This window comes from Canis lupus, chromosome 24 (assembly GCF_011100685.1).
Source record: "Canis lupus familiaris isolate Mischka breed German Shepherd chromosome 24, alternate assembly UU_Cfam_GSD_1.0, whole genome shotgun sequence".
NCBI lineage: Eukaryota > Metazoa > Chordata > Mammalia > Carnivora > Canidae > Canis > Canis lupus.
Genome location: NC_049245.1, coordinates 40,424,047 through 40,451,085, shown reverse-complemented (window position 1 = coordinate 40,451,085; position 27,039 = coordinate 40,424,047). Strand labels below are relative to the sequence as shown.

Here is a 27,039-nt window from a genome sequence, read left to right as displayed (position 1 = left end):
GTGCCCCGCTGGGAGGTGGGCTGCTCCTGGGGCTGGGGCTGGGGAAGGGTCTGCAGATCCTGCTTACGGGGAAAAGAAAAAATGCAAGGCTTGAAACCACAGGCTCACTTTGGAACCATTAGTATAAGTGTCCTGGGGCTACCGGGCCAGTGTCACAAACCGGTGGGCTAAACAACAGAAATGTGTTGTCTCACAGTGCTGGAGGCTACAAGTCTTTTTCTTTTTCTTTTATTCCGTTTTATTAAAAAAATAAAACCACAGGAAAAAAAATGAATGTACAGGCGATGGGATAGTGGGGAAATGGTGAGGGAGGAGGGGGGAACACGGTGCTGGTGACGGGCAGTCCCGTGCCCCCTGTGATGGCGAGGTGGTCCTCATCACATGGACACTCCTCCGTTCCACGGGGTTAGCACATGGGCAGGGTTGGCGCCTTCTGAGCACCTCAAGGGGGAGTCTGTTCTCTGCCCCTCCTACGAGCCGCAGGTGCTCCCCGTGGCTTCCAGATGGTGTCCTCTCTACGCACGTCTGTCCATGGGTCCACATTTCCCCTTTTATAAGGATGCAGTCACATTGGATTGGTGTCCACCCTAACTGACCTCATCCTCGCTCGGTCATTTGCAAAGACCCTGTTCCTACACGAGGTCATAGGCACCTGGGGGATCCAGTTCAACCCTGGGCACCACCCATTCCTTCTAGAAGCGGCCGAGGATGTGCAGCAGCCAAGACGGAGGCAAAAGAGTGAAAACACTAAGAGGCTGGCATCTGGAGTCATAACCCGAGGCTACAGTCCCCGCTCTGCAAGGACTGGCTCTGTGACCTGGACAAGCCATTTCACTTTCTAAACCTGTGCTTTCTCGACTCTCCCGTGTGGGGATAAGAACCCCTATATCACACAGTTCCCAAGAGAGGTAAAGGAGCCCGTCCATGAAGCATGTCCATATTATTAGGCATTTAGGAACTTTGCAGAAACTGGGAAAGTAGACAAGGCAACAGGATTTTCCCTAACACAAGGCCAGTTTTTAAATGGGACCATATATTTATGTATCTTATTTTGTCCTGCAGTTTAAGACTATAAATTCAGTGCATGAAAGTGGCCAGGTTCTACTATGCGGAGAATATATATATATATACGACGATATAAGAAAGAACAAGTGGTTAAGGGTGAGAAGGCTTAGTGGAGTTCTTACTGGAATCAAACTGCTGGCTTTGCCCCCTACCAGCTGCGTGACCTCAAGCAGATTACTTAACCTCTCTGAACCTCAGGCTCCTCGCCTGTAAAGTGGGATAACAATAGCGCCTACAACATAAGCATCCGATGCACTAAAGCTCGGACATCAACGCCTGCCACCTAGCAAGTGCTCTGTGGATTAGCTGTCCTTATTACCGTGTGGCTCTGGTTGCTGTCATTGCATGTAACCTTCTGGGCTTCAGTCTCTTCTTCTGAGCCATGAGGGAATGAGTCCTCTTATTGGTGCTAGAAGTTTTAGAATTTCCTCGTGTCAGGGGAAAACTCCTTTCTTTCTCGTCTGCTACTCACCCCACATCTGACTCCAAACGTGAGGGGTTTCCATGCCAAGCAATTCTGTGACACCAGCTCGGTGTCCTCCATGTCAGTGCTGTTCTGACTCTGTCTCCCTAACATGAACATCAGCCCCCACAGGCTAAAGCCTCAGCCCCACAAGACTGCCTCTCACTTTCATTTGACAGTTGAAGGTGGTGAGTGGTCAGGTTACCCGCCGCTCCTGGCCTACCTGGCTACAGATCAGAGATGCCCCTGAGCCCCTCCCCAGGTTCAGTTGTCTGCTAGAATGGCTCGCAGAACTCAGGAGAAGAGTGGACCGACTAGATGGCCGACCCATCAGTGTACAACTCAGTAACAGCCAGATGGAAGGGAGGCATAGGGCATAGGGCAAGGTAGGAGGGCGCCTGGGGGTGGTGGGGCTTCCCTGCCCTGTCTGGGCACACCAACCTCCTCGCACCCCCGTGCATCCACCGTCCAGCTCTCTGAACCCCATCCTTTAGGGACTTTTGTGCATGCTTTATTACGCGGGCATGATTGATTAAGTCGTTGGCCATTGGCGATAGAACTCAATATCCAGCCCCAGAGATGGGGGATGGGGCTGAAAGTTCCAACCCTCTAATCACATGGCTGGTTCCCCTGGCAACCAAGTCCCCATCCTTAGGGGCTTTCCAAAGTCACCTCATTAACATAAACTCGGAGGTAGTTAAAAGGGGCTGGCTTGTTATGAATAACAAAAGACGTCTTCATGGCTCTTATCATTTCTATGATAAGCTTTAGGAGTCCTGTGCCAGGAATGGGGGATGAAGACCAAATACTAGTTCTTACCCTAGAACACTATATCATTCCTGAGGAGTTTATTAAAAGCTTAGATGGCAGGTGCCCTCCCATAGCCTCTATCTACGATAAACTAAGGTTGGGATTTTCCTAGAGGACTCTGACGCACCGCCAGGATGGCAACCCCTGGCCGAGAAAAGGTCCCAAGTTTCTTCCTCCCTTTAAGCCCTAGAGCTCAAACTTAACACTTTGACGTACACAACACGGATTGTATTTACAGCAGCAGCCTTTGATGAGAATGGGGTGAAAGCTGGCCCTTGAGACGCACAGGCTTTGAAATGAGAATCACACCGTTGATCTAATTTACAAACTGTAGATGTCTGTCCTCAAGAAGTTGAGAGGCACGGAGGATGTAATGTGTCCTACAGAAATCACTCTCTCTGTCATAATCATATTATCATTCCCCTATTTGTAGCACTGGGCGCAAGGGCGAGGAGTGTGTAGGAAGAACAGAAGAATATAGTGTTGGGGACTGAGAAAGCCTCCCTCCTCTTTTACTCCCTCCCTCAATCCCTGTCTCTTTCCTTTTCTACTTCTTTCCCTCCCTTTCCCTTTTTTCATTCCTTCCTATACATATACATATATATACACACACACATATATACACATATATATATTTCTTCCTATACATATACATATATGCATATATATATGTATATATATATATATATTTCTTCCTAAAAGGAGGAAAACAGGTAACAGAAACCCACAAGGATGGTCTGGAATAGCCTATTGCTGTGTGAATACCGACATGAGCCAAGGGAAACAGAGAATCGCATTTTGGTGAGTCATGGGTTCGTTGCATTTAGCCCTGGTTCCCTGCAGCCTCGCTTTCAAAGTCCCGGGCACCCGCTGGAGAATCTGTAAAGAGTTGTGATTAATCCTCTGAGGTCAGAATTCTGCTGCCATTCATGGACAACTTGAGCCCTGAGCAACTCGCTTTGGAGTGATTATCCCATTTAATGAGGAAGGCAGCCTATTATCACCCTCTTGCTGTTTTCCCCAGGTTATTAACTAAGTTATAATTTTCAATGCAGTTTTTAAGGGGGTATAAAAGTAGGATTCTGGGGGTCTTTTTTTTCATCCATTTGACAGAATTCTCTGACCCTGCCGTTTGACGCACATTTGTATTCATCTCTGGCGATGTATACACATACATCTGCACGTAGAGAAGAGTCACCAGAGAAATAGATAAATGGGATTCTGGGTGACTGGGTTTTTTTTTCTCCTCCTCCTCCTCCTCCTCCTCCTTCTTTTCTTCTTCTTCTTCTTCTTCTTCTTCTTCTTCTTCTTCTTCTTCTTCTTCTTCTTCTTCTTCTTCTTCTTCTTTTTATCTCTATTTTTCCCATTATGATTAAACAGTTCATCACCGTGCAGGACCGTTTTCTGCGAGGGCTTATTAAGACGTGGAGGTAGCAGTGACCGGACACACAGCATAGGAAGCCAGGATGCAGGATTTGAATTGTGGCTCCTGTGTGAGCTCAGGCAAGTTTCTGAGCCTCTGTCCTTTCATCTGCAAAATGGGAATGCTGTTCCTGGAGGAACCAAGTCGCTAAGATCCTTGTGAGGCTGAAATGAGTTGATGTGTGTGAAATACTTAGAAGAGTGCCTCGTCTCTGGTAAACACATGCAGAAAGTTGCTTGTCCTGGGTTGCACTTAATGCTGATGCTCGTCAAGGTTGTCATTGCAGTTTGAAGCTAACTGGAGTATCTCTAGCCTAACTTTTACATCTGGGTGGGCCCAATGTACTCTCAAGGGTCCTTATCAGGAGGATGCAAAGGGGGGGTCAAAGTCAGAGGGGGAGATGAGAGGGATAGATGTCACACAGAGAGAAAGATCTGACGATTCTGCAGGGCTGACCTTGACATGAAGGAAGGAGCCATGAGCCAAGGACTGCAGGAGGCCTCTCAAAGCTGTAAAGAGCAAGGAAGCAGATGCTCCCCTAGAGCTTCCAGAAGCTGCCCCGCTTTCCACTTCTGACCTTCAGAACTGGAAGATAATATATTGGTGTTGTTGTGAGGCACAAAAATTGGGGTGATTTGTTACAGCAACAATAGGAAACTAACGTGAGCACACTCACACTTTGGAGTTAGGGGACCTGGGCTTAGTTAGGTCCCAGCTCTGCTGCTCACTGGCTGTGTACAGCTTTGGCAAGGAATCTGTATTCTAAGAAAGTCATCTATCTGCAAAATGGGAATAATAATAATAATATTAACTTAATAGGAAAGTGTAAAGACAGTGGCTGGCACAGGGTAAATAAGTTGAAATACAGGAGTCCAGAAAAAAACAGAAACAGAGTCTATTGTCATGTGTGTCCTTTATCCCTGTCTTGTCATCTGACGATCTGAGATTTTTCCCACTTGTGCTTTGATGCCTAAAACCTCACTAATCTTTGGGGAAATAAAAATGCCTCATTTTTCTCCTTCTTCCACTCCTTTCTATCAAATTTATAACATTGGTTCCCTCTCTAAAAATTAAACTGTTCAGGGGCACTGGGGTGTCTCAGCGGTTGAGTGTCTGCCTTTGGCTCGGGTCGTGACCCCGGCGGGGTACTGGGATCGAATCCCACATCAGGCCCCCACCTGCTTCTCCCTCTGCCAGTGTCTCTGCCTCTCTCTGTGTGTCTCTCATGAATAAATAAATTTTAAAAATCTTAGGAAAAAAAAAAAACCCAAAACTGTTCAGTCCTCACTGCTACTGGAAGGCAAGGACTAATGCATGATTTATCCACCAGAACACGTCATTTTTCAGAAGCCAGAGGCTGTCTCTGTTTTACCTGGATAAGAAGTTTCAAAATATTAACACCTTTCCTTTTTGTCCCTTGTCAATTGTTCCTCAAAAGAAGAATTGCCTAATTTTGCTTAGAAAACAAAAATAAAAAATATAAATAAATAAATAAATAAATAAATAAATAAATAAATAAATAACAAAAATAAGTGGAATCATTTTATGAGACTGAAAATCCATAGCTGAGCTAAGTGTCCCTGCCTGTGCGGTAACATCATGAGAATAGAAGCATTTGCCAATAGTGACATTCGGGCCCAGTGTAATGGGAGTCCCCAAATGTCCACCCAGCCCAGCCTAGGACAAATCCCTGGGCTACCTGAACATGTACAGATCCCTCTAATTCACCTGGTATGGTCTTTAATTCATTGTCTTTTGACAGCTACAAAATATTTTAAGGTGTGGACTTGCTATCATTCAGCCATGACCCCCGCCCCCCATGGTGGGTGGGCATTCTTTTTTTTTTTTTCTTTCTCTCCACTCCGAACAACGAACAACGCAGCAGTGAATATTCTTGGGCATATTTTTTATCCTTTGCATTTTAGATCATTTCTTCCAGAGGGAGGCTGTACCTTGTATGGCTGGAGCAAGTGCTTCTAGACAAACCACTTGAATCTGTGGCCTCTTTCCGCCTCTTTGCAGCTGTGTGAGCTTAAACACAAACTTCCCTTCTCCACCTCAGGGTGTTAGGAAGAGAAAATAAGGTAATTGCAAATTATCTTGCAAATCCCTTGGAAAAAACTTGCGAATCCCTTCACTTGGTGCCTGAAACGATAAATGATGGCCATCGCAAAGAAGTAGATTCCTGAAAATCGTGGTGCCTAATTTTTAATCCACATTAGAATCCCCAGGAGGATTTCTTTCAAATCTCATGACCAGAATTAAGAAAATCAGAAAATCTGGGGGTAGGGCCCAGGCACAAATCTTTTTTTTTTCAAGTTTCCCTGGCCATAAGTGTTTTTAAAGCTGCTAACGTTCAGCCATGGTTGGAAACCATTTGGAATGCACTCAAATAGGAAATTCCTTACTCACATTTTTCAGAAATAAAACATTGGCATTTCTGTTTTAGATTCTTCCAAGACTTTTTTTGTCCCCACCATGGCTGACACCCTGGGCGCAGCTTTCTGTTCCAGGGTTCATTAAGTCTGATTTCATTAACCTCCATGCAGCTGCTGCTGAGTAACACCTAACTTGTTCTTTGCCTCTCTGGACTGAGAAGCCCGGACGGTGCACCCTGCTCTGAACACAGAGACATGGATGTGGTTTCAGGACCATAGTCATGCCCTAAACTAAAAATTTCTGGAAGTTTAACTATTTAAAGCAGCATATTAGTGGGTGAGGTCTGCTATGTGCAGAGCAGACCTCAAAGACCAAATGTTTCTGATCACAAGAGATGAGAAATAGAAGCAGTCTGGCTCCGTTTGTGGGTTCAAAACTGTGATGTATAGTCAGTCATTGTTTTTTGACAGCTACAAAATATTTTAAGGTGTGGATAGGCTATCATTCATTCAGCCATGACCCCCGCCCCATAATTGGTATAACTGATTCTCAGAGTGGTGCCCAGGCCAGCAGCATCTATCACCTCGAACTGGTCAGACCAGCAGATTCTAGGGCACCAGCCCACACCTCCTAAGTCAGAAATGCTGGTGGTGGGGTCCTGCCGCCCGTTCTCACTGCCCTCCAGGAGCTTATGACACTCCCTCAGGCATGAGGACCTTCGCGTCAGGGACCCAGCGTGGGGCCCCGGGAGATATGGAGGTGTCAGGAATCCAACGCTGCCCCTTGCCTAGACACCTCGACTCAGCTCCAAGCGTGGCTTCCCTGCAGATAATAAGATATTTCAGGAAAAGCCTTATTTTAGGATTTTCAAATGAAATTTCCCAATTCAAAAAACTCTAAACATTCTGCTGGATGAACACCGTGCTGGCCGTATCCGCAGATCTCATTAGTTGGCAACTTCTGATCATGTGAAGTTTCTCTCCCTACTTTTCATCACTCAACAAAAATAACTTAAAAAAAAGAAGATTTTATTTAGTCATGAGAGACACACAGAGAGAGGCAGAGACATAGGCGGAGGGAGAAGCAGGCTCCCTGTGGGGAGCCCGATGTGGGACTCGATCCCAGGACCCTGAGATCATGACCCGAGCCAAAGGCAGATGCTCAACCACTGAGCCACCTGGGTGTCCCCAAAAGTAACTTAAAAAAAATATCATTCATCATCACCATTAGGTTATCCTGGCTTGAAGCAGCTAAACATTTAAATCCTATAGCTAATTCTAAATGTGCTTGCTTGGCTTCTGGACCCACCAGGCCTCTTGCCCTTGATAACGTGCTTCAGTGTTTGTTGCCACCAGGGAGGGACCCCAAAGGCAGGAAGACGTCACTGTCTGTGTCCCCTTTGAAGCCACCTATGTGCTTCATCCACGAGTCCTTTTTATTTACTTATTTTAAACAAATTTTTATTTGGGTACCTGGGTAGCTCCTGGGTAGCTCAGCAGTTGAGCATCTGCCTTCAGCTCGGGTCATGACCCCGGGGTCCTGGGATCGAGTCCCGGACAGGCTCCCTGCATGGAGCCTGCTTCTCCCTCTGCCTGTCTCTCTCTCTGTGCCTCTCATGAATAAATAAATAAGATCTTTTAAAAAATAAAAAGATCTTATTTATTTATTTGCGAGAGCGCATGCACATGTGAGAGAGCACAAGCAGTGGAGAGGGAGAAGCAGGCTGCCCATCCAGCAGGGAGCCCTATGCGGGGCCCCATCCCAGGACCCTGGGATCATGACCTGAGCCGAAGGCAGCCACTTAACCAACTGAGCCACCCATGCGACCCTCATGAGCCCTTTTTAAAATGACCTCTGAGTGGGTACATCAACTCCAGGGGACTTAAAAAGTTGGTTTCTGAGTTTGCTGAGCAGGTCAGACTCTGGAATACGGAGCTGCCCCCGAGGTCATGCCACTTGCTCCAGGATGCAGGACCCACGTGGCCTGGGAGCCCTCGGTCACAGCCACAGGCTCGTTGGTTATGGAGCCCACGTCGCTGCTGGGCCAGCCCCAGGCCAAGCGGAAATAGGCCCAATGTTCCGCAGTTGGCCTTAAAACCCCATTCTAGGCCTCTCCTTTCCCCCGGTTTTTTCTGTTCATTATTTGTACATGTTTAAGTGACATGGGATGGGGAGGCCTTAGTATGTATACATATAAACCTTCCCAACAGTATACATCATAAGGGAAGACAGGAGACACATCCCCCATCCCGCGGGTCTATCCGCTTCCCGCCTCGTCCCCACATTTCCTTCGCTACAGGTGAGCACTTTGTACTGTTTCTTATGCTCACAGGTGTTCCAACTGAGCATATATTAAAATCTGCTGCTCGGACACCTGGGTGGCTCCATTGCTTAAGCATCTGCCTTCAGCTCAGGTCATGATCTCAGGGTCCTGGGATCGAGTCCCATGTCGGGCCCCATGCTCAGCAGGGAGTCTGCTTCTCTCTCTCCTTCTGCCTCTGCCTGCCACTTCCCCAGCTTGTGCTCTCTCTCTCTCTCTCTGTCAAATAAATAAATAAGATCTTTAATAATAAATAAATAAAAATAGGGGATCTCTGGGTGGCTCAGCGGTTTAGCGCCTGCCTTTGGCCCAGGGCGCAACACTGGAGTCCCGGGATCCAGTCCCATGTCGGGCTCCCTGCATGGAGCCTGCTTCTCTCTCCTCCTGTGTCTCTGCCTCTCTCTCTCTCTCTCATCATAAATAAATAAATCTATAAATAATAAATTAATTAATTAATTAATTAATAAAAATCTGCTGCTCTACCTCTCAACATCACTTTTTAAAAATGAATGGGAACATTCCCTCCGTGCAGTTGGACGTGGCTTTTTTCACTTACTACGTGTCTTGGAGAATGTTAGTGTGTGTGGAGGATTTCGCTCTCTGGGCATGGGATAATTTACTTAACCTCTTGGTAAGCGGTTAGGTTGTCTCTAGTCTTTTGTCAGGGGGACAGTGGCCCGGCAAGTCGTGTGTATCCGTTCCCGATGTCTTCATGCCTCGATGCAATTATATTTATAGGGTAATATTCTACAAGTAGAATATGGAGTTCACAGAGTTTGTGAATTTTTAAATATCGATATGTGTTACTAAGTTACCCTCCAAAGAGACACCAAAATACACAGCTACGGGCGATATGTGCGGCTGTTCTTTCTCATATTCCCTCCCTGTTAGGTGATTTTTTTCACTAGTTTGATGGGTGCAAAGCTATGTCTCCTAATTTTGCTCGTATTTAACTATTTATGAAGTTGAGCATCCTTTCAGATGCTTAAAAGCCAGCCGTGTGTCCTTCCTCTGAACTGTGTGCTCACGTTTGGTGCTCCTTTCTCCACCCAGCTCCCCTCTGTTTTGATGTTTGTTTATACAATGTCTTCTTTTTCCAAATTGAGATATAATTCACATGCCATAAAATTCATCCTTTTAAAGTATGCAACTCATGCTTTTGAGTCGATTTACAAGGTAGCACAACCATCCCCGCTATCTAGTTCCAGAACATTTTCATCAGCCCAACCAAGGATTCCAGACCCATTAGTTGTCCATCCCTGTAGCCCCTTGCTCCACCCCCAGCCCCTGGCAGCCACTCATCTGCTTTCTATCTCTATGGACAGAGTTTTGCCTCTTCTGGACATTCATGTAATGAGAATCATACAATATGTGGTATTTTCTATCTGGATTCTCTCAGCGTCATGTTTTCGGGTTCACTTGAGTTGTAGCATGTATCCGTGCTTCATTCTTGTACGTGGCTAAATACGACTCCCCTGTCTGGATAGCCTACATCTTGTGTAGCCATTCATCCGTTGATTGATCAATGTTCGGGCTGCTTCCACTTTTTCAGCTATTGTGAATAGCACTGCTGTGAACATTTGTGTACAAATTCTTGGGTGGACATACGTTCTCATCCTTCGCTTGTGTGCCTAGGAGTGGGATGACTGGGTCATACAGTAACTCTGTGTTTGACTTCTGGAGGAACTACCAAACTGCTTTCCAAAGCAGCTGCACTATTTTACATTCCCGCCGGCAACATAGGAGGGTTCTAATGGTGCCACATGCTCGCCAACACTGGTTGTGATCCGTCTTTCTGATTACGGCCATCCTAGTGGATGTGAAGTGGTACCATTTTGGTTTTGGTTGCCTTTTCCTAATGACTGATGATGTTGGGCATCTTTTCACTGCTCACTGATCATTTATATGTCTACCCTGGAGAATATGTCTTCTTGATTTGGCTGCTTTTCCCCATCCTTCTCCCCTGAGCCTCTTGTCTCCTAGTGTTTCTGGCTGGCTATTCTTAGTCTCCAGAGTCTCAAGCTAATAATTGTCACTCTTCAGCAGTGTTCTATGTGGCATGAATTCCACCTACCCCACCCTCCACGTCCAAGGCTTGCCCTTGGCGTTCTTATCCTTGGAGGGCACTGATAGAATAACACATGACCTTCCCTGGTACGTTTTCTACCATTTAAGATGTGCTTTATGTTGTATATCTGATCAATGTTCTTGCTACTTCACATCCCTGCCACCCTTGGTGATGGAAGAAAGACACTCTATCACATTACTGCTGAAAATGTGAATCACTAGAGCCCTTTCTGAGGAAAAAAAAATATGACTATTTTTTTTAAGTTTTTTTAAAGATATTAAGAAACAGGAGAAATATGAAACTATAATGAATTTTTTTTAATTTTATTTATTTATGATAGTCACACAGAGAGAGAGAGAGAGGCAGAGACATAGGCGGAAGGAGAAGCAGGCTCCATGCACCGGGAGCCCGACATGGGATTCAATCCCGGGTCTCTAGGATCGCGCCCCGGGCTAAAGGCAGGCGCTAAACCGCTGCGCCACCCGGGATCCCTGACTGTCTATTTTTAAAAACTAAATGCACATTGATCTGGGTATAACAGTTCTACATCTGTGCCTGTATTCTATAGAAATAAAGCACTAACTTAGGATTTTTGAACATAGAAGTTAATCCCAGCATCGTTTGTAATAGAAATGGAAACAATTACTTGGAAACTTCCAGAATATTCATTGATTGGGCGATGACTTAAATATCTTTTAGTATATGCATATTAAGGAATATTATGCAGTTATTTAAAAAATAATATAAGGGTGACTAGATGGCTCACTTGGTTAAGCATGTGACTCTTGGTTGGATCTCAGCTTAGGTCTTGATCTCAGGGTCGAGTTCAAACTCCACGCCCAGCATGGAGCCTACTTAAAAAAAAAAAAATAAGATAGATTTGGACATACTGACTGAGAGGAATCACTATAATTGTCAGTTCAGACCTGGGGGGCTTACACACCAACTATTAATGTCTCACAGTTCTGCAGGTTGGGAAGTCCAAGATCAAGGCACTGGCAGATTTGTTGTCTAGCAAAATCTTCTTCTGGTTCTTAGATGGCCACCTTTCTACTATGTCCTCAAGCAGTGGAAGGGGCAAGAGCACTCCCTGGGGCCTGTTATAAGGGCACTCATTCCGTTCCTGAGGGCTCCAAACTCATGACCTGATCTCCTCCCCAAGACCCCACCTCCTAACACCGCCAGAGCAAGGGTTAGGATTTCCACATATGAAGTTTGTAGGGACACGAACATTCAATCCATAACAATGGTATATATAAGAGCAATCAAAAACTATGTCTAACCTGATCCAGTTTTTATAAAAACCAAGAACAGACACAACCCCTGCGTATGTGTATCTGCAATACTTATGCATATTTGTGTGAGTATGTACAAAGCTTGGCAAGCCATGCTGGGCTGCAGATGCTAGTTAGGTCGCCACGAGGGTGGAGGGGCGAGACAGAAAGAAAAAAGTTAAGAGATCAGTTGTTTCGGGTAGTAAACACCTGTTAAATGTGTATTATTATTATATTGAGGGAAAAAAAACAAAATCAGACACTGAATATGTCTTTGAGTGACAATATAGGCTCCCATTGGAGCAAAGGTAGTCTAGCCCTGGAATTACCTTTGTATGTCCCAGACTTCTGCGGCACATAAGTCATAGGAAATCTGTGAGCAGAAAGGAAAATGGAAATGATGAGTTTCATTAGTACAGTCTCGCCCCACAGTGATGGGCAAATCCCTGCTGACTTTTGCGAGAGCACAGGGTGAACCTTTTGCCCCATCACGTTGGAACCCAACATTAAAACCCAGCATTTCAATCACTAGATGTTCAGACACGTTCTATCAAGCTGATAGTCAAGAACCTTCCGCTCTAAGATGCCCCCCCTCACTCATTCCTTTCTTTTATTTATGCTGGAATTTCTTGGCGAAATTTGTGGCTTTTCCCTATTGAGATGAAAAGCATGAAATCTGATCATTCCATGAAATTTTCAAATCTAACATCCTCTTCCAAGCTCTAAGTATCTGCCACATGAATCCTTATTTCAAGACCTATAAAACAACAAATGCATTTGCACGGCACAGAAAGCCACAGTTGTTTGATGTGTCATGTGACTCAAAGTAAGACCGCAAAAAGGTCATTTTTGCAAAATTTTTTGAGGTCTTCATCATCAGTTTTCCCAAGGGCCTACCGTAATCCTTTGATATTCAAATATAATTCTCTTTTGAAGAGTTTAGTGGGTCATCATCTAGTTTCCCTTCTACCTTCCTGTCTTCTTCGGTGAACTCTTTGAACTCGGCCAGATTCTCACCCAACGAGAGCCACGTGTGTGATCTGAGCAGTACTTTCCAATGACTCAGCAAACTCCCACTTCTTCTGTCAGGTGGGCAATTTCCCTTAGCAATTTGTGTGCTTTATATTTCCACCTTACCCTCCTTTCTCCTGACTGATGGGGATGCTGACACACAGGGCGGTGTTGCAGCAGAAGGGATGTTGGAGTGGGAAATAACTCTCGTAAGTGGACACTTTGTGTGTAAATGAAATCATGGTGGTGGTTTCTGCTTCCTTCTTTAACCCCAAGCAGTAGGAGGATTTGGATATGGATTCTTAGGAGAGAACTCCACCTCCGCCACCACTGGTTATTACAAGGGTAGCTACTCTTGCCATTGCTATAGTGACGTTCCCTGACTGCTTGCTACGCCCTGGGCCCTGTGCTGTGGCCTTTCCTGTTCCCTGACCCACTCTTGCTATGGGCCAAGCACTGCCGGAGGCACTAGGGACACGGCTATAATCAAGTCAGACCAGGCCTCTATCTATTTGGGCTTAATTTCTAGTGGGGAAGAAGCACATAAAGGATGGATTAATGAAATCATTTCAGAGACCAAGGAATACTCTGCAGAACCCAAAGAGGGAATGGCGGTGAGTGGAGGGTGACTTTAAGAGGGTGGTCAAGGAAGACCTGACCTGAGGCCTGAATGATAACCAGGTAGCCATGGGAAGATGGGAGGGGAAGCATTTTCCACCTGGGGGTGGAAAGAACAATTAGTGCAGAGGGCTTCGGGTGGGAACGCAGTTGGTGTGTTGTGAGGAGGAACATGAGCTGAGCTGAGTGAAAGTCTAGCAGGGGTTGTCCATGGTAGAGTTTGTGCTTGATTTTAATTGGGGTGAGGCCTTTTTCTGATGATTTTATGTAGAAAAATGACAGAATCGAATTTGTATTTAGAACAAAACAAGACAAAATCACACACCAGTGTTTTCCAGATGTGAGACAACACTGATTCTTGAACACCCACTAATTCCGTGAACCAAACTTTCTCTGCTTTGTTCCCTCCCTCTCTTCTGTTCTTGTTTCTTTCTTTTTCTTTTTTTTTTCTTTTCTTTTTTTTTTTTTTTTTTTTTTTTTTTGAAGCAGGCTCCCTGCAGGAGCCTGATGTGGGACTTTTGTTTTTTTTTTTTTTTAAAGATTTTATTTATTCATTCATGAGAGAGAGAGAGGCAGAGACACAGGCAGAGGGAGAAGCAGGCTCCATGCAGGGAGCCCAACATGGGACTCAACTCTGGGTCTCCAGGATCACGCCCTGGGCTGAAGGCGGCGCTAAACCACTGAGCCACCTGGGCTGCCCTCTGTTCTTGTTTCAACTACAGCATGTCAGGGGTTTAAGCTTTGCAATCAGGCAGATGTGAGTTCAAATCCTGACTCCACCACTTAAGAGCAGGATGAATTTGAAAGGTGACTTTAATTCTCAGAACCTCAATTTTCCCTAATGATGACCCCCAAAACACCACTGGAAATAAGTTCTCAATCACATGTCTGCCTGAGATGACTTTCTTTGAAAAAGCCACACACATAATACAACAAAATTTTCTTCATTAAGATCAAAATTTCCACCTCTTCTAGGTATTTGAGAGCTGCCATATGCTTTCTTACTTGCTTCTTTTTTTATCTCCCTTAAACTCTTACACATTTTTTTTTCATGGAAAGTAAAGTCTCTTTGGTATGTCATCTGTTTGTCTGCTTTACGAGAAAACTTTTTTTATTGAAACCAGATTCAAGATGAGCTTCTCAAGATTTTTTCATGGGAATTAAAAGCTTAGTTCCCATCAGCCTGAAGGAACTTTTTAATTCTTTCCATAATAATGTGAGAAAGACATGTAAAGGACATTCCTCTTTGCAGGAGTGTAAAATTTGCAACTCTGATGGGTTTTCTTCCTATTTATTCATTTACAGATTGTGTGTGTGAGTGTGTGTGTGCGCGCGCATGCACATGTTCATTTAAGTCAATGTTTTAGGACATATTTCATTTCTAGAAATGAAATTACTAAAGATCTCAAAAGGTTGTAGTCTCTTTCCTGAAGTGGATTTTTTTCTTCACTTTCTTGAGAAAACAAAGGGTTGATGGCTTTTCTATTCAGCTCTTTGTGACTTACTTCCTCCAGTTTCATTCCCTTTACACTCCTTCCTTCCTCCCATACTGACTGCCTCCCAGACAGACTTGAAAAGCCTGGAGACAACTTCCCAAGAAGAGGATTGTTTGCTATTACTTGACAAGTAAAATGGGTAGAGAGAGAATTCTGTGAAATTCTCTCCAAGTCACTGAGCATGTACTTAATTTAAACTGGCGTAAGTGAAGAAACAAAAACAGGTCTGATGGCCACGTAATGGTAAATTTCAACTTCAGGCACAGCTGGATCCAGGTATTTATATACTATCACTGGGCATTTGCTCCCTGAGTCTTTTGGCTCTGCTTTCATCTGAGCTTGTTCTCAGACAAGCACTTGTGAATGTGATGATCAAGCCCCCCACTTACAGATGTCCCCCTACTGGTTTGCCAACCCAAGTATAAAGAGTGTAACTCCGTTCTAGTAGGTTCAGCAAAAGCCACAGGATTAGTCTAGCTTAGATCATGTGCCCAGCTAGGAGGTAAGCATTTTAGAAAGGAAAAGGGAAGACCTGGGTGATGGACTTGGGTATGCACTCACCCAAGTTTGGGGGGCAGACCTTCATTATCATGGGATGTCCCATCTAGGAAGTCCTAGTTCTTACCAGTTAAAAATACTTTCCTGGGGTACTAGGGTGGCTCAGTGGTTGAGCATCTGCCTTTGGCTCAGGTAGTGATCTCTGGGTACGAGGATCGAGTCCCACATTAGACTCCCCGCAGGGAGCCTGCTTCTCCCTCTGCCTATGTCTCTGCCCCCTCTCTGTGTCTCTTCGTCTCTCATGAATAAATAAAATAAAATCTTTTAAAAATACTTTCCCCATTCTTTAATATCAAGAGCTATGGTTTGCATCTGCTATAATTTCTAAATGCATTGAGGACTACTCTAGCTACTTGGATGAAAGAAATCTATCCTTTAATAAAGCACTATATTGACATTTTTTAAAAAGTCTATCCAGGGACTGCATCAAATTAAAAAGCTTCTGCACAGCAAAGGAAGCCATCAACACAATGAAAAAATGAAAAACCAACCCACTGAATAGGAGAAAATATTTGTAAATCATTTATTGAATAAGAAGTTAACACCTAAAATGTATAAAGAATTCAACAGCAAAAAAAAAAAATCTGATTTAAAAATGGGCAGAGAATCTAAATAGACATTTTCCAAGGAAGACATACAGATTGGCCAAGAGATACATGAAAAAGTGTTCAACAACACTGATTATTAGGACAATACAAATAAAAACTACGCCAAGATATCACTTCCCACCTGTCAGAATGGCTGCTACTATAAAAAAAAAAAAAAAAAACCCAAGAAATAACAAGTGTTGGTGAAAATATGGAAAAGGGGGAAATCTTGTACACTGTTGGGGGGAATGTACATTGGTGTAGGCACCATGGAAAACAGAATAGTGTTTCCTCGAAAAATTAAAAATAGAACTACCATGTGATCCAGCAACTCCACTTCTGGGTATCTATCCAAGGGAAAGGAAAACACTAATTCAGAAAGATATCTGCACCCCTGTGTTCACTGCGACATTGTTTACAACAGCTAAGATATGGAAACAACCTAAGAGTCTATCAATCCATCAATAGATGAATGGGTAGCTGGGTGACGGGTGCTTGAGGAGGGCACTTGATGGAATGAGCACTGGGTGTTATACTGTGTGTTGGCAAATTGAATTTAAATTTTAAAAAATAGATGAATGGGTAAAGACGCGGTGGTCATGTGTATATGTGGACTACTACTTGGCCATAAAAAAGAAGAAAATCTTGCCATTTGCAAAAATGTAACTGGACGTCGAAGACATCATGCTGAGTGAAATAAGCCAGACAGAGAGAGACAAATGCCATACGATTTCACATATACGCAGAACGTAAAAAACAAAAAAAATGAACAAACAAAACAAGACGTGTAGATACAGAGAACGGAGTGGTGGTTATTGGAGTATCAGAGAGGTCAAGAGGCTGGGGGGTGGGTGAATTGGGTGGAAGGGGCCCAATCGCATGGTGACAGATGGTGGCCAGACTTACCGTGGTGATCACTTCGTAGTGTAGACCAATATTGAATTATTATGATGTCATATGCCTGAAACTCATATTACGATATGTGCCTTTTTTACCTTTTTAAAAAGTCTGTCGTTGGGAAGGTTTTTGTTTTGTTTTGTTTTGTTTTGTTCTTCCAAAGACTTTCTGAGTGTAACACTCTTAACCACTAGCTCTTTCGGTTCCCGGCTGGAGAGCAAGGAAGAGCGGAGAAAGGGAAAGAGATTGGCTGATGCTCTCGGCATTTTGCAAAGCCCTTCCTTGTTTTCAATCTCAGTCTCTGCCTTTTTGTCAACTGTTTCCTCTTCTCCTGGCTTGGACGGTCCCCACGATTCATTTATATTCACTGTGATGCTTCAGCTGCCTGACTGGCTTACTTGGCACCCTGACACATCCATCTATCACTTCCTTAGTCCCACTCTCCCTCCCACCTTCTCTCCCTCTGTACAATGTTTGCCACGATTATGAATTCCTAGAGCACAGGGGGAAAGGGTGAAGAGGAGCTAGAGGGCGTACCCGGTGCTGCAGGGTGACTTCTTTAAGATCTGAGATTGTGAGGAGCCCCGAGTGCTTGTCATTGGCCTCTGTGCTGTCTCTCCTGTGCTCCTCAGAGATGACCATGCCACTTAGGGATCCGGCTCTCCCCTTCTCTCTCTCCTTTCTCTTTGCCCCTGACACTAGACACTGGGAGATACCACAGTTTGGCAAAAACAATTGCTAATAAAAGTGTGTGTGTGTGTGTGTGTGTGTTTGTCACACATATTAACAAGCAATATGAGCAGAACAAAAGATTTTCCTCTTTCTCTTTTTGTCCTTCTTTCTGCCTTCCTGCAAATGTATTTTTTAAGGACTGGCTACAGGGCACCTGGGGGGCTCAGTTGGTTAAAAGTCTGCCTTCAGCTCAGGCCATGATCCCGGGGTCCTGGGATCGAGCCCTGCATTGGGCTCCCTGCTCAGGGGGGGTCTGCTTCTCCCTCTCCCTCTGCTGCTCCCCACCTCTTATTCTCTCTCCCTCAAATAAATAAAAAAAATATTTAAACAAATAAAAAAATATAAAAATATAAATAAATAAATAAATAAATAAATAAATAAATAAATAAGCCTGGCTACCAATGTATAAAACAAAACACCACGCTGGCAAAGGTGTGGGGAGTCCGAAAAATAATCACAGCGTCCAGCAACTATTAAGCAGCTACTACAGAAAAGGCAGCGCATGAGAGTCTTTGCATCTGTTTTCTCCCTTAAACATCACAGCAAAGCTGCAAGGGAGCTATTAGCGTTCCCACTTTACGGGCGAGGAAGTTCAAAGATTTTTTTGTGACTTGACCAAGGTCACACAGTTTATCAGCAGAGAATCCTGATCTTTAACTTTGGTCCCGAAAGTCTAGCTTCCTTCCTGAACATTGCACTGCTTTATAAAAGGCACCTCGGAAAGAAAGCAGTTCAGTGAGACCCACGCAGAGGTCAAGGCAGAGACAGCTGGACCCTGGAAGCGGTGCTCAGTCCCCGGAGGAGGACGCAGAGCCCGCATCCATGCGGCCCTGGACAGCTAACCCTAGGCAGCCCGAGGTCTAGGTTGCCTTCCCACGTGGACGCTTGCTCTTCCAGCCTTCAGAGTGGAGCTCCTCTGAGTGCTACCTTTTAAAATCTTCCATGAGCCTGTGCTGACATAGGCCTGATGGTAAAGACAGAGCACAAACTTCGGAGTCAGGTTTCTGTCCCAAACCAGGCCCTGCTGCTCCACCAGGCGGCCCCGGGGGAGGCGAACCACCTCTGTGGCGGCCTGTTTCCTCCCTTGAGAATAGTGCTAGCAGCTAACATGCATCACACACCATTCTGTCTGCTTTAAACATGTTAACTCATGTAATCTTAGTTGCAAAATTATGAGATAGTTTCTACCATTTGCCTCCTTTTACCAGAAAATTGAAGCACAGAGCGGTTAAGAAACTGAGATTCAAATAGACAATGTAGCTCAGTGGTTCTCAAACGTGAGTGGTTTTTAACCACCCCCACCCGTACCCAACCCTGGGGGACATATGGCAAATGTCCGGAAGCATTTGGGATTGTCACGACTGGGGTGCGGTACTGGCATCTACGGGGTGGAGGCCCAGGATGCTGCTAACCACCCTACAGTGCACATGGGGAACCCCCATAGCAAAGAATCAGCCGACCCCAAAAGTTGGTAGTCCCGAGGCCCAAGCTCCAGAGACCAAGCTCCTAACCTCTGCACAGCCTCCCAGATGAAATCATGACAAAATGCGTCTCACGGGGTCCCTCTGAAGCTGCAACCGGGTAAAGAACACGAGTGTCACTAGTACGGTGCCTGGTGTGCGCTTTCCGCCAACTGGCTCTCCTCCTCCCTGACCCCCCCCCCCACCACCCTCATTCCTCTCTCTCCCCAGAAGAGCAGGGTCAGAGGAGTTCCAGATAAACCAGGTTCTGCTCTGCAGAGGGACCGGACAGCGACAGAGCCCCAGCTTCATGGCCTCTGTGTATAAAAGGTTTGGAGTCCATTATCAATCCTTGGATTTCCTCGCCGGGTTGAATAACCGCTGTTTATGTTTGTGTTTACAGTCGATTTGGGAATAAGTGTCAAGGAGGATAATGTGGCCACTTCTTCCCCCAAGACAATGGAGATAAGCGCTGTTGCAGATGCCAACGGAAAGAATCTTGGGAAAGAGGCCAAACCCGAGGCACCAGCTGCTAAATCTCGTTTTTTCTTGACACTCTCGCGGCCTGTACCAGGACGTACTGGAGACCAAGCCACGGATTCATCCACTGGAGCAGTGAAGCTTGATGTCAGCTCCAATAAAGCTCTAGGGAACAAAGAACCAACTGAGAGCATGGCACTTCCGGTGGCAGCTGCACCGGGCCATGACCCAGATAAAACCCCAGGGCAGAGCCCCGCCGGGGACCAAGGCTCCTCTGCCACTTGGGGACCGGCGCCTGTCTCACCTGAGTCAGGAGGGGCAGCCCCCTCCAAGCCTAAGGACTCCAGCTTTTTGGACAAACTCTTCAAACTGGACAAGGGACGGGAAAAGGCACCAGTCGACAGCCAACAGGAAGCCAAGAGCAGCGAGCGTCGAGACCAGGCCGAGGAAATTTCCGGATTGTCCAGGCCGTCCGACGATGTCCCTGCAGAGAGGGTAAGTGCTGCACAAGAGCCACCCATTTTGTGAACACCGGCTCAGGGTTGGGGGGGGGGGGCTCTGGTGGGGTAAGATGATGGCACATGTATGGCTCTGCAGTCACCAAGGGGCCCTGACAAGGTATCGAGCCGTCGACCCCTCTAGAACAGATGGCACGTTGCAGTGTCCCCCATGTTTCTGGGGGCAGAAACATCTGTTGGAAGAGCAGGAACAGCTGTGACATCTGTTTTCTGTAAAAGAAGGGAGGAGGTGAGGTACATACGGATGAATTCGTCCTTCCATTTATCAAAGGTAGAGGAAGACAGGTTGCATTTATGATCAATGGGGTCTGGAGGCAAAGGCATTAGCAGAATAAAAATGGTCCCTGAAAGACTCCACTAGCCTGCGTGGGCTCAGTAGGTTGTTTCCCGTTTCAGTATGTTTCTAGGCTTTTGTCGGAATACATTTCATTTCTTCCTTTTAATAGCCTGGATTGATCTTTAACTATCTTTTGCACCAAAGTGTGGGTTTAAATAAAGAGCTTTTTACAGCTCTGGGCAGACTCTTTTATGTCCTAATTATTTCCCAACAAGCTGGGGTAATATCTTTGTAAAAACTAGGTATTTTTTAAGGAGGTATCCCGAGTCAGCTGCCTTTTTTTTCTTCCTGCACAAAGAAAGGGAAGTTCTTTTGATCTTAAAAAAAAGGAGGCATTTGCTTTTTATCTTGAAAGAGTTTGTTTGTATTGGGGTCGAGAAAGGAACTCCTTGAATGAAGGAGGAAATAAAAGTTGATACACTGTGTTTTAAGGTACTGGGGTTTTTTTTTGTTTTGTTTTGTCAATGGAAGTTTAAATAACAGTATTTTTCAAAATTTGGGAGTCAAAAAAAATTGGGGAGTGCAGTCAGTACCTCTAGTTGAGGTTAGAACCAGGAAAAAAACTCGATGGGCTCAGGGTTTCATCACAGGGTTCTGCATCATGGCTGTCGATGCATTTGTCTTAATAACAACTAACTGCATTGCCATGTTGCCAACAACACATTTATCGAGCACTTACAGTATACCAGGCTCTGTTTTAAATGCTGTGCATATATTATTCTCCTTAAAAGAAATGATTAACATGTTAGTCTGTGGTTTTAATGCACCCAGGATGGTGTCAAGAACTATCTTCTATTTTAAAAATTTTTGGTAACCATTTTATTTATTTATTCATGAGAGACACACACAGAGAGAGGCAGAGACACAGGCAGAGGGAGAAGCAGGCTCCATGCAGGGAGCCCGATGTGGGACTCAATCCCAGGACCCTGGGATCATGCCCTGAGCTGAAGGCAGGTGCTCAACCACTGAGCCACCCAGGCACCCCAAGAACTATATTTTAAATGTTAGGCACCAGTTAAGGATTCTGGACAGTTACGTCTAGGGAAAGATAATCAGGCTCCTGTGTTCAGGCTCTCATGATCAGTGTTCTTGCCCTTTCTATATATTTCTATTCCAAGAACCGATTTTCAAGTTTTCTTCCAAAAGTTTTAAAAATTGTCCTTCAAATGCCCCCTTCCCCAAATGCACCAGTTCAGGAGCCAACTGAATAGCTTTCTGGATAATTCTTTTTTTTTTAATATTTTATTTATTTATTCATTCTGGATAATTCTTTTTTTTTTTTTAAGATTTTATTTATTTATTCATGAGAGACACAGAGAGAGCAAGAGGCAGAGACACAGGCAGAGGGAGAGGGAGAGGCAGGCTCCATGCAAGAATCCTGATGTGGGACTCGTTCCCAGGTCCTCATGATCTTGCCCTGGGCCAAAGGCAGGCACTAAACCACTGAGCCACCCAGGGATCCCCTTTCTGGATAATTCAAAGTAGGTCTTCAAACGCATCCAGGCATCACATCTTTACTGAGTGTGACACTGCCAGGTACAGGTGAGGCAAGGGTACAGTGGTGGCTGAGACAGAGCCCTGTCCTCAGGGACTTTGCAAGAGAAAAGGTACAAAACCGCTGCAATTCTTATGCAAGACACCAAGTGCTCTCCTTGGAGAGGCTGAGTGTTGGAGAGGATGCTCAGACACAAAGAGAATTGGCCTCACTGGCTCAGAGAACATTCCATCAAATGTGTAAACCCAGAGCTGGAAAGTTACTTGTCTTGGGGCTACAAACTGGTCATCAATATTCATGAATATTTGAGAAACGATTTACTGCTCGACTCTGAGCAGAAACTCTTGAGTCCTCATTATTGGTCATGGCTCCTAAGGCCATTCTGAGGTTACGACTTTGTGAGTCATCACGTGTTTCATTCACTGGGGCATCCAAAGCTAACCCATTGCCCGAGTCAGGAAAGGATGGAGTTATTTATGGGAAAAGGATGAAGGATCAAGCTTTGCCCATCTTGGGACAGGTATCTAGTGACTTATCCAAATCCCCCACCTTATTTAAGAAAACCAGTTTAGCATCTGATACCTGACTCTCGAATGTTTTTAACCATAAAACCCCAGTGCGATCAATCCACTCCTATTCTCAGAAAAGTACAGGAAAGTTTAGAGTTGTATTTTATCAACCCAGTTTTTATATTAAAGACTCTCGGGACCAGCATCTGAATTTGAGTGTAATGAGTTCCAAAATGAGATTTGATCCAGAAGATGGGGTCTTGTGTTGGGAACATGGCAGGTTATCTGATACCGTCAAGCCCGGGGTGATATTTTAAAGTTCTAGGGACCTCTCAGAAGACCTCAAGTTGTAACTTACCTTCCTTTTGGAAAAAGTGAGTTCGCTCCAAACCAATGAAGTTCGCATTTGTTTATGTTACACTACAAATGTCCATGTTTTTATGGGTAATATCACCAGAATCTGAATATTGAGTACCCACTCTGCACTCTATGCATATGAAACGTGGAAAAACCAGGAGATGGCCATTGATTTCTCCTTTGGTCTGTGAACTTGTGGATAATTCAAATACATATATCTGCAAAGGTTTTAAACAAAAACAGCCTTCTGATTATTGAGGTTTCTCAGCTGATCCCTGGCTGCAGAGTCTGTATTGAGCAGGGGAGGGGGAGAAATCAATTGTTCTATGAGTGTAATGAGAGAATCCAGCCCTCAGAAAGTGACACGGATAAAACTTCTCAATCAATGGCTTTCTTGGTGGGAGTACTGCATCGTGCATAAACGGCCGTCAATGTATTGATTCAGAATTCTTAGCGTAGATTATGCATTGGGCTCAGCTGTCCCTCCCCTCCCACCACACAAACCTTCCCCCCCCACCCCCCCAGTTTCACTGCATGCTTCTTCCTGGATTGGAATTCCGACCGCAAACCTGCAGAGCTGTGAATTGGGAGAAAGATGCCACCATTTCATTCTGGGAGAAGCACACAAATCTTCTGTGTTTTCAGAACGACAATCTTATTTTTGTGCTTCATAAAACTACATTCAGAGCATAGCATAATTAAAACAAGGCCAGAATTCATGAACAAATGAAGCATTTACTACATAGGCCAAAGAAAAGATAAATTATATGCCTGAAAGGTTTCACTGAGCTGTGATTCACACAAACCAATGTGTTGGCAGGGATGAGATTTTTTTTCTTCTTCTAATTTTTCTAGCCCTTTAACAATTGAACCAGAGCTATAAGATACACATTTAAGAGATTCGTTGCACAAAAAAAAAAAAAAAAAAAAGTCACATAATGAAAATTAGATCTTTATCAGTTAAAACAACAACAACAACAAACCCTACATGTCTGCGGTCAACCAGTAATTCCAGAAGCGGCTTTGAGTTGGGGGGTAGGGGGAGGGGCTTAACATGTTACCAAGCACAGATTCAGGAGATTTAAACAAGAATATGCATTTCTTTAAAAGTTCAGCTAAATTCTCCAATTGTTATTTAAACACCAACCTTGGCAAAGCATTTGAAAGGTAAATCCCCATCTAGTCCTTCAAAGGTCATATAATCTGGTAAGAGATGTAATCTTTTAAAGGGAAGTTGCCATAAGTGACCCGGATCCTCAAATTCATTCAGTCTACAAATATTAAGAGAAATACTCAGTGTTTTTGCTTCCTCCTGTCCTTTTCGCTCTTGAACACACTCAATTCAGGCTTTTATCCAACACAAAAACTGTTCTTGTCAAAGTGGCCACGATGTGATTACGTCCCCCGGCCCCTACCATGGCCACCAAACCCTATATGTCTCAGTCCTATCCCACTGGCCCTGCTGGTCACATCAGACACCGTTCCTCCCCTGGTTGCCAGGTCCTACACTTCCCTACACCCCACCCCTACCTGAGATTCCTTAACCACCCTTGCTAGATCTTTCCTCTACACTTCAATTCTTAGACATCTTCTCTGACTGCACTTACTTCCTTAGAGACTCTTCTAGTCCCAAGAGTTTAAATATAACTATCTGCTGACAAGTCCCAAATTCATGTCTGTAGCCCAGACCCACCCCTGACGTCAAGCCTTAAGCATCCAGCTGCCTCTTGACATGTGTACTCGAATTTCGACATCTCCATTCGAACGTTCACCCCACCTCAACATGTACAAAACTGAACTCCTCTCCCACACCTAACAGCAAGCAGCAGCATGCCTACCTGTGTCATCCACAGGCTTCCTCATCTCACTTGATGGCAACTCCACCTTGCCACTGCTATTTCATAGTAGAAATGGACTAAAAAAACCAAGATTTCCAGAAAACTACATGATGTAAAGTAGGGAATTAAAACAAAAGCTTTGGAGTCAGGTAGCTTAAAACTTCAACTCGGCCTCTGTCGCCTACTGGCTGTGTGACCTTGGAAGAGTGACTAACCCCCACTGAGGCTTGGTTTCCTCATCTGTAAAATGTGGATATCAATAGTGTCGAGCACATTTTCACAGTATTCACACTTGTGGAAATTAAAGGAGATAAGCCACGTAGAGGATTCAGCACAGAGACTTGGCAATTTTGAGAAAAAAAAAGAAAATTCAGCTATTATTAGAATCATGATTCCCCCCACCCCCCACCATTAATCAACATTTTCATCTTTTTACTCTTCCCTTCCAAAGTCCCCAACCAAAGGTCACGGAGATAGCGCAGGTGAATCTAACTTGAAAGCTACATCGACAAAGACAAAGAGTCCTGATTTGAGTTGAAGAGAAAAAAAAAGGTGCAGGAGTTATGAAATTATTTGAGAAACAGAAGTTCAATGCCCTTGCTTACAGGCTGTGGTTTCTTAGTCTTAGACATTCAAGCGTCTCTATCGGCTTTCCTCTGTTTCCAACTGTATTTTCCACTATTCCCTTAACTGTACCCAGTCAGAATGGCCCACATATGACGTGTGCAGATGCCTCCTGCTTCCCCACATTTTCTCCTCCCGTATCTCTCTTTCTTTATCAAAAATTCACTTCAACACACACACACACACACACACACACACACAACAAATTCACTTCACCTTCCAGTGCCAAGTTGTCCATGAGGCCAACCAGATCTCTCCTCTCCTGGGTGATTTCTGATGACGTAAATCTCCCAATATTTTTTTTTTATGATCTATGTTCAGTCAAATTCAATAATGAAATCCCTTTGATGGGATCGTCTTATTGAAACATCAAAACTTAAGTGGGAATTCCTCTATCTTTACCATTTTACAGAGGAAGAAATCCAGGCTTTAGGGAAACCAAGTCACTGACTCCAAGCTACTATAGTTGAAGAGGATTGCCGGTCCCCCAAGCCCATACTTTTGATGCTCAACATTACATTTTTATCAAATTGTTGAAATTTGTGCAATAGGGTTGTGACTAGGCAAAACTGAATATTTGTTTGAGGAAATGTCTTTTTTTTTTTTTTTTTTTTTTTTTTTTTTACTGTTAGGACATGCAATATTGGGAATGATAAGTTAAAGTTAAAAAATTTAAAAATCACCTAATTCCAATGTTAGAGTACCAAGTGATTTTAAGCTGTGTTTTTATTTTGTTTTGTCTACCTTTTGGCCTCAAGGCCATAAAAGTCCAACAGGTAAAGAGAACTATCCACCCAAATGACTTTGTCAGTACAGAGGGAAAATCTGTCCTAAATTATGCAAATTATGGAGTAACCAAGGTTTTTAGCTATGGTACTATAATTTTTATAAATTATATGGACTTAGCCCTAAAAATCATTTGATATGAACTGTTTTCAGCAGCAGAGGTGATGTGCAAGTGTTAGGAGCTCAAGTGCTCCTGATATAAGTTCAAATTCTAGCACTTATTGGCTATGTGGTAAAGTCAAATAATAATTGCCTCACTTTTTAATAATTCATCACTCATAGGCTGTGTAGTAAGCATTTTACATATTTTGTCTGCTTTGATTCTTATAACAACACAACAAGGTAGGTTTCTTTAATGCCACTTAACAGATGAGGAAGCTAGAGCTCAGAGAAGTTAAGTTACCTGCCCAAGACCACACAGCTAAATTAGCGGCAGAACCCTAATCCAGATCCATGTGGCACTCAGTCCTCTCAAAACCTTGTGTTTTCATCCAGAAAAGGAAAATTCACCCTGAGGGGATAAATTGTAAGGAGAGAGGATGATGCAGATTGTCAGCACTAATGATGCTAAGTGAAACAGTGTATTTTTTAAATTCTCAGGAAGTTAGGAATAAAAAATGACAAAGTAGATCAAACGGGCTTCCAGCATGATGGAGTTTGGGTAGTCTATCATTTAGGGTGCCTTTGGCTACAAGTAAAAAAAAAAAAAAAAAAAACCCATCCAATCACTAGTGGCATAGCTAATGAGGATAATATATTATTTTTTGAGCATAAGAATTCTAGAGGTAGGGGGTTTACGTTCATTCATCTTTATAGACCCGGGGCGAGTCAGACTCCAGGCCCTGCCATGTATTATTGGCTTGGTTCACAGATTTGGCCCCTGTGGTTTCCAGGTGGCTGCCAGAGTTCCAAGCAGTATACACACATGGTCATA

The 27,039-nt window shown here is 44.2% G+C and overlaps 1 protein-coding gene across 5 annotated transcripts in view; it reads left to right on the top strand.

Moving 5' to 3' along the window:
• BCAS1 (brain enriched myelin associated protein 1) overlaps nucleotides 1–27,039 on the top strand; it is a 97,622-nt gene that overhangs the window by 14,929 nt on the left and 55,654 nt on the right. For all 5 annotated transcript variants that reach the window (XM_038572627.1, XM_038572625.1, XM_038572626.1 and 2 more), the window contains exon 4: nucleotides 19,565–20,136. In XM_038572627.1, coding sequence (XP_038428555.1) covers nucleotides 19,565–20,136 — 572 coding nt within the window. The remainder of the gene's footprint in view (nucleotides 1–19,564; nucleotides 20,137–27,039) is intronic.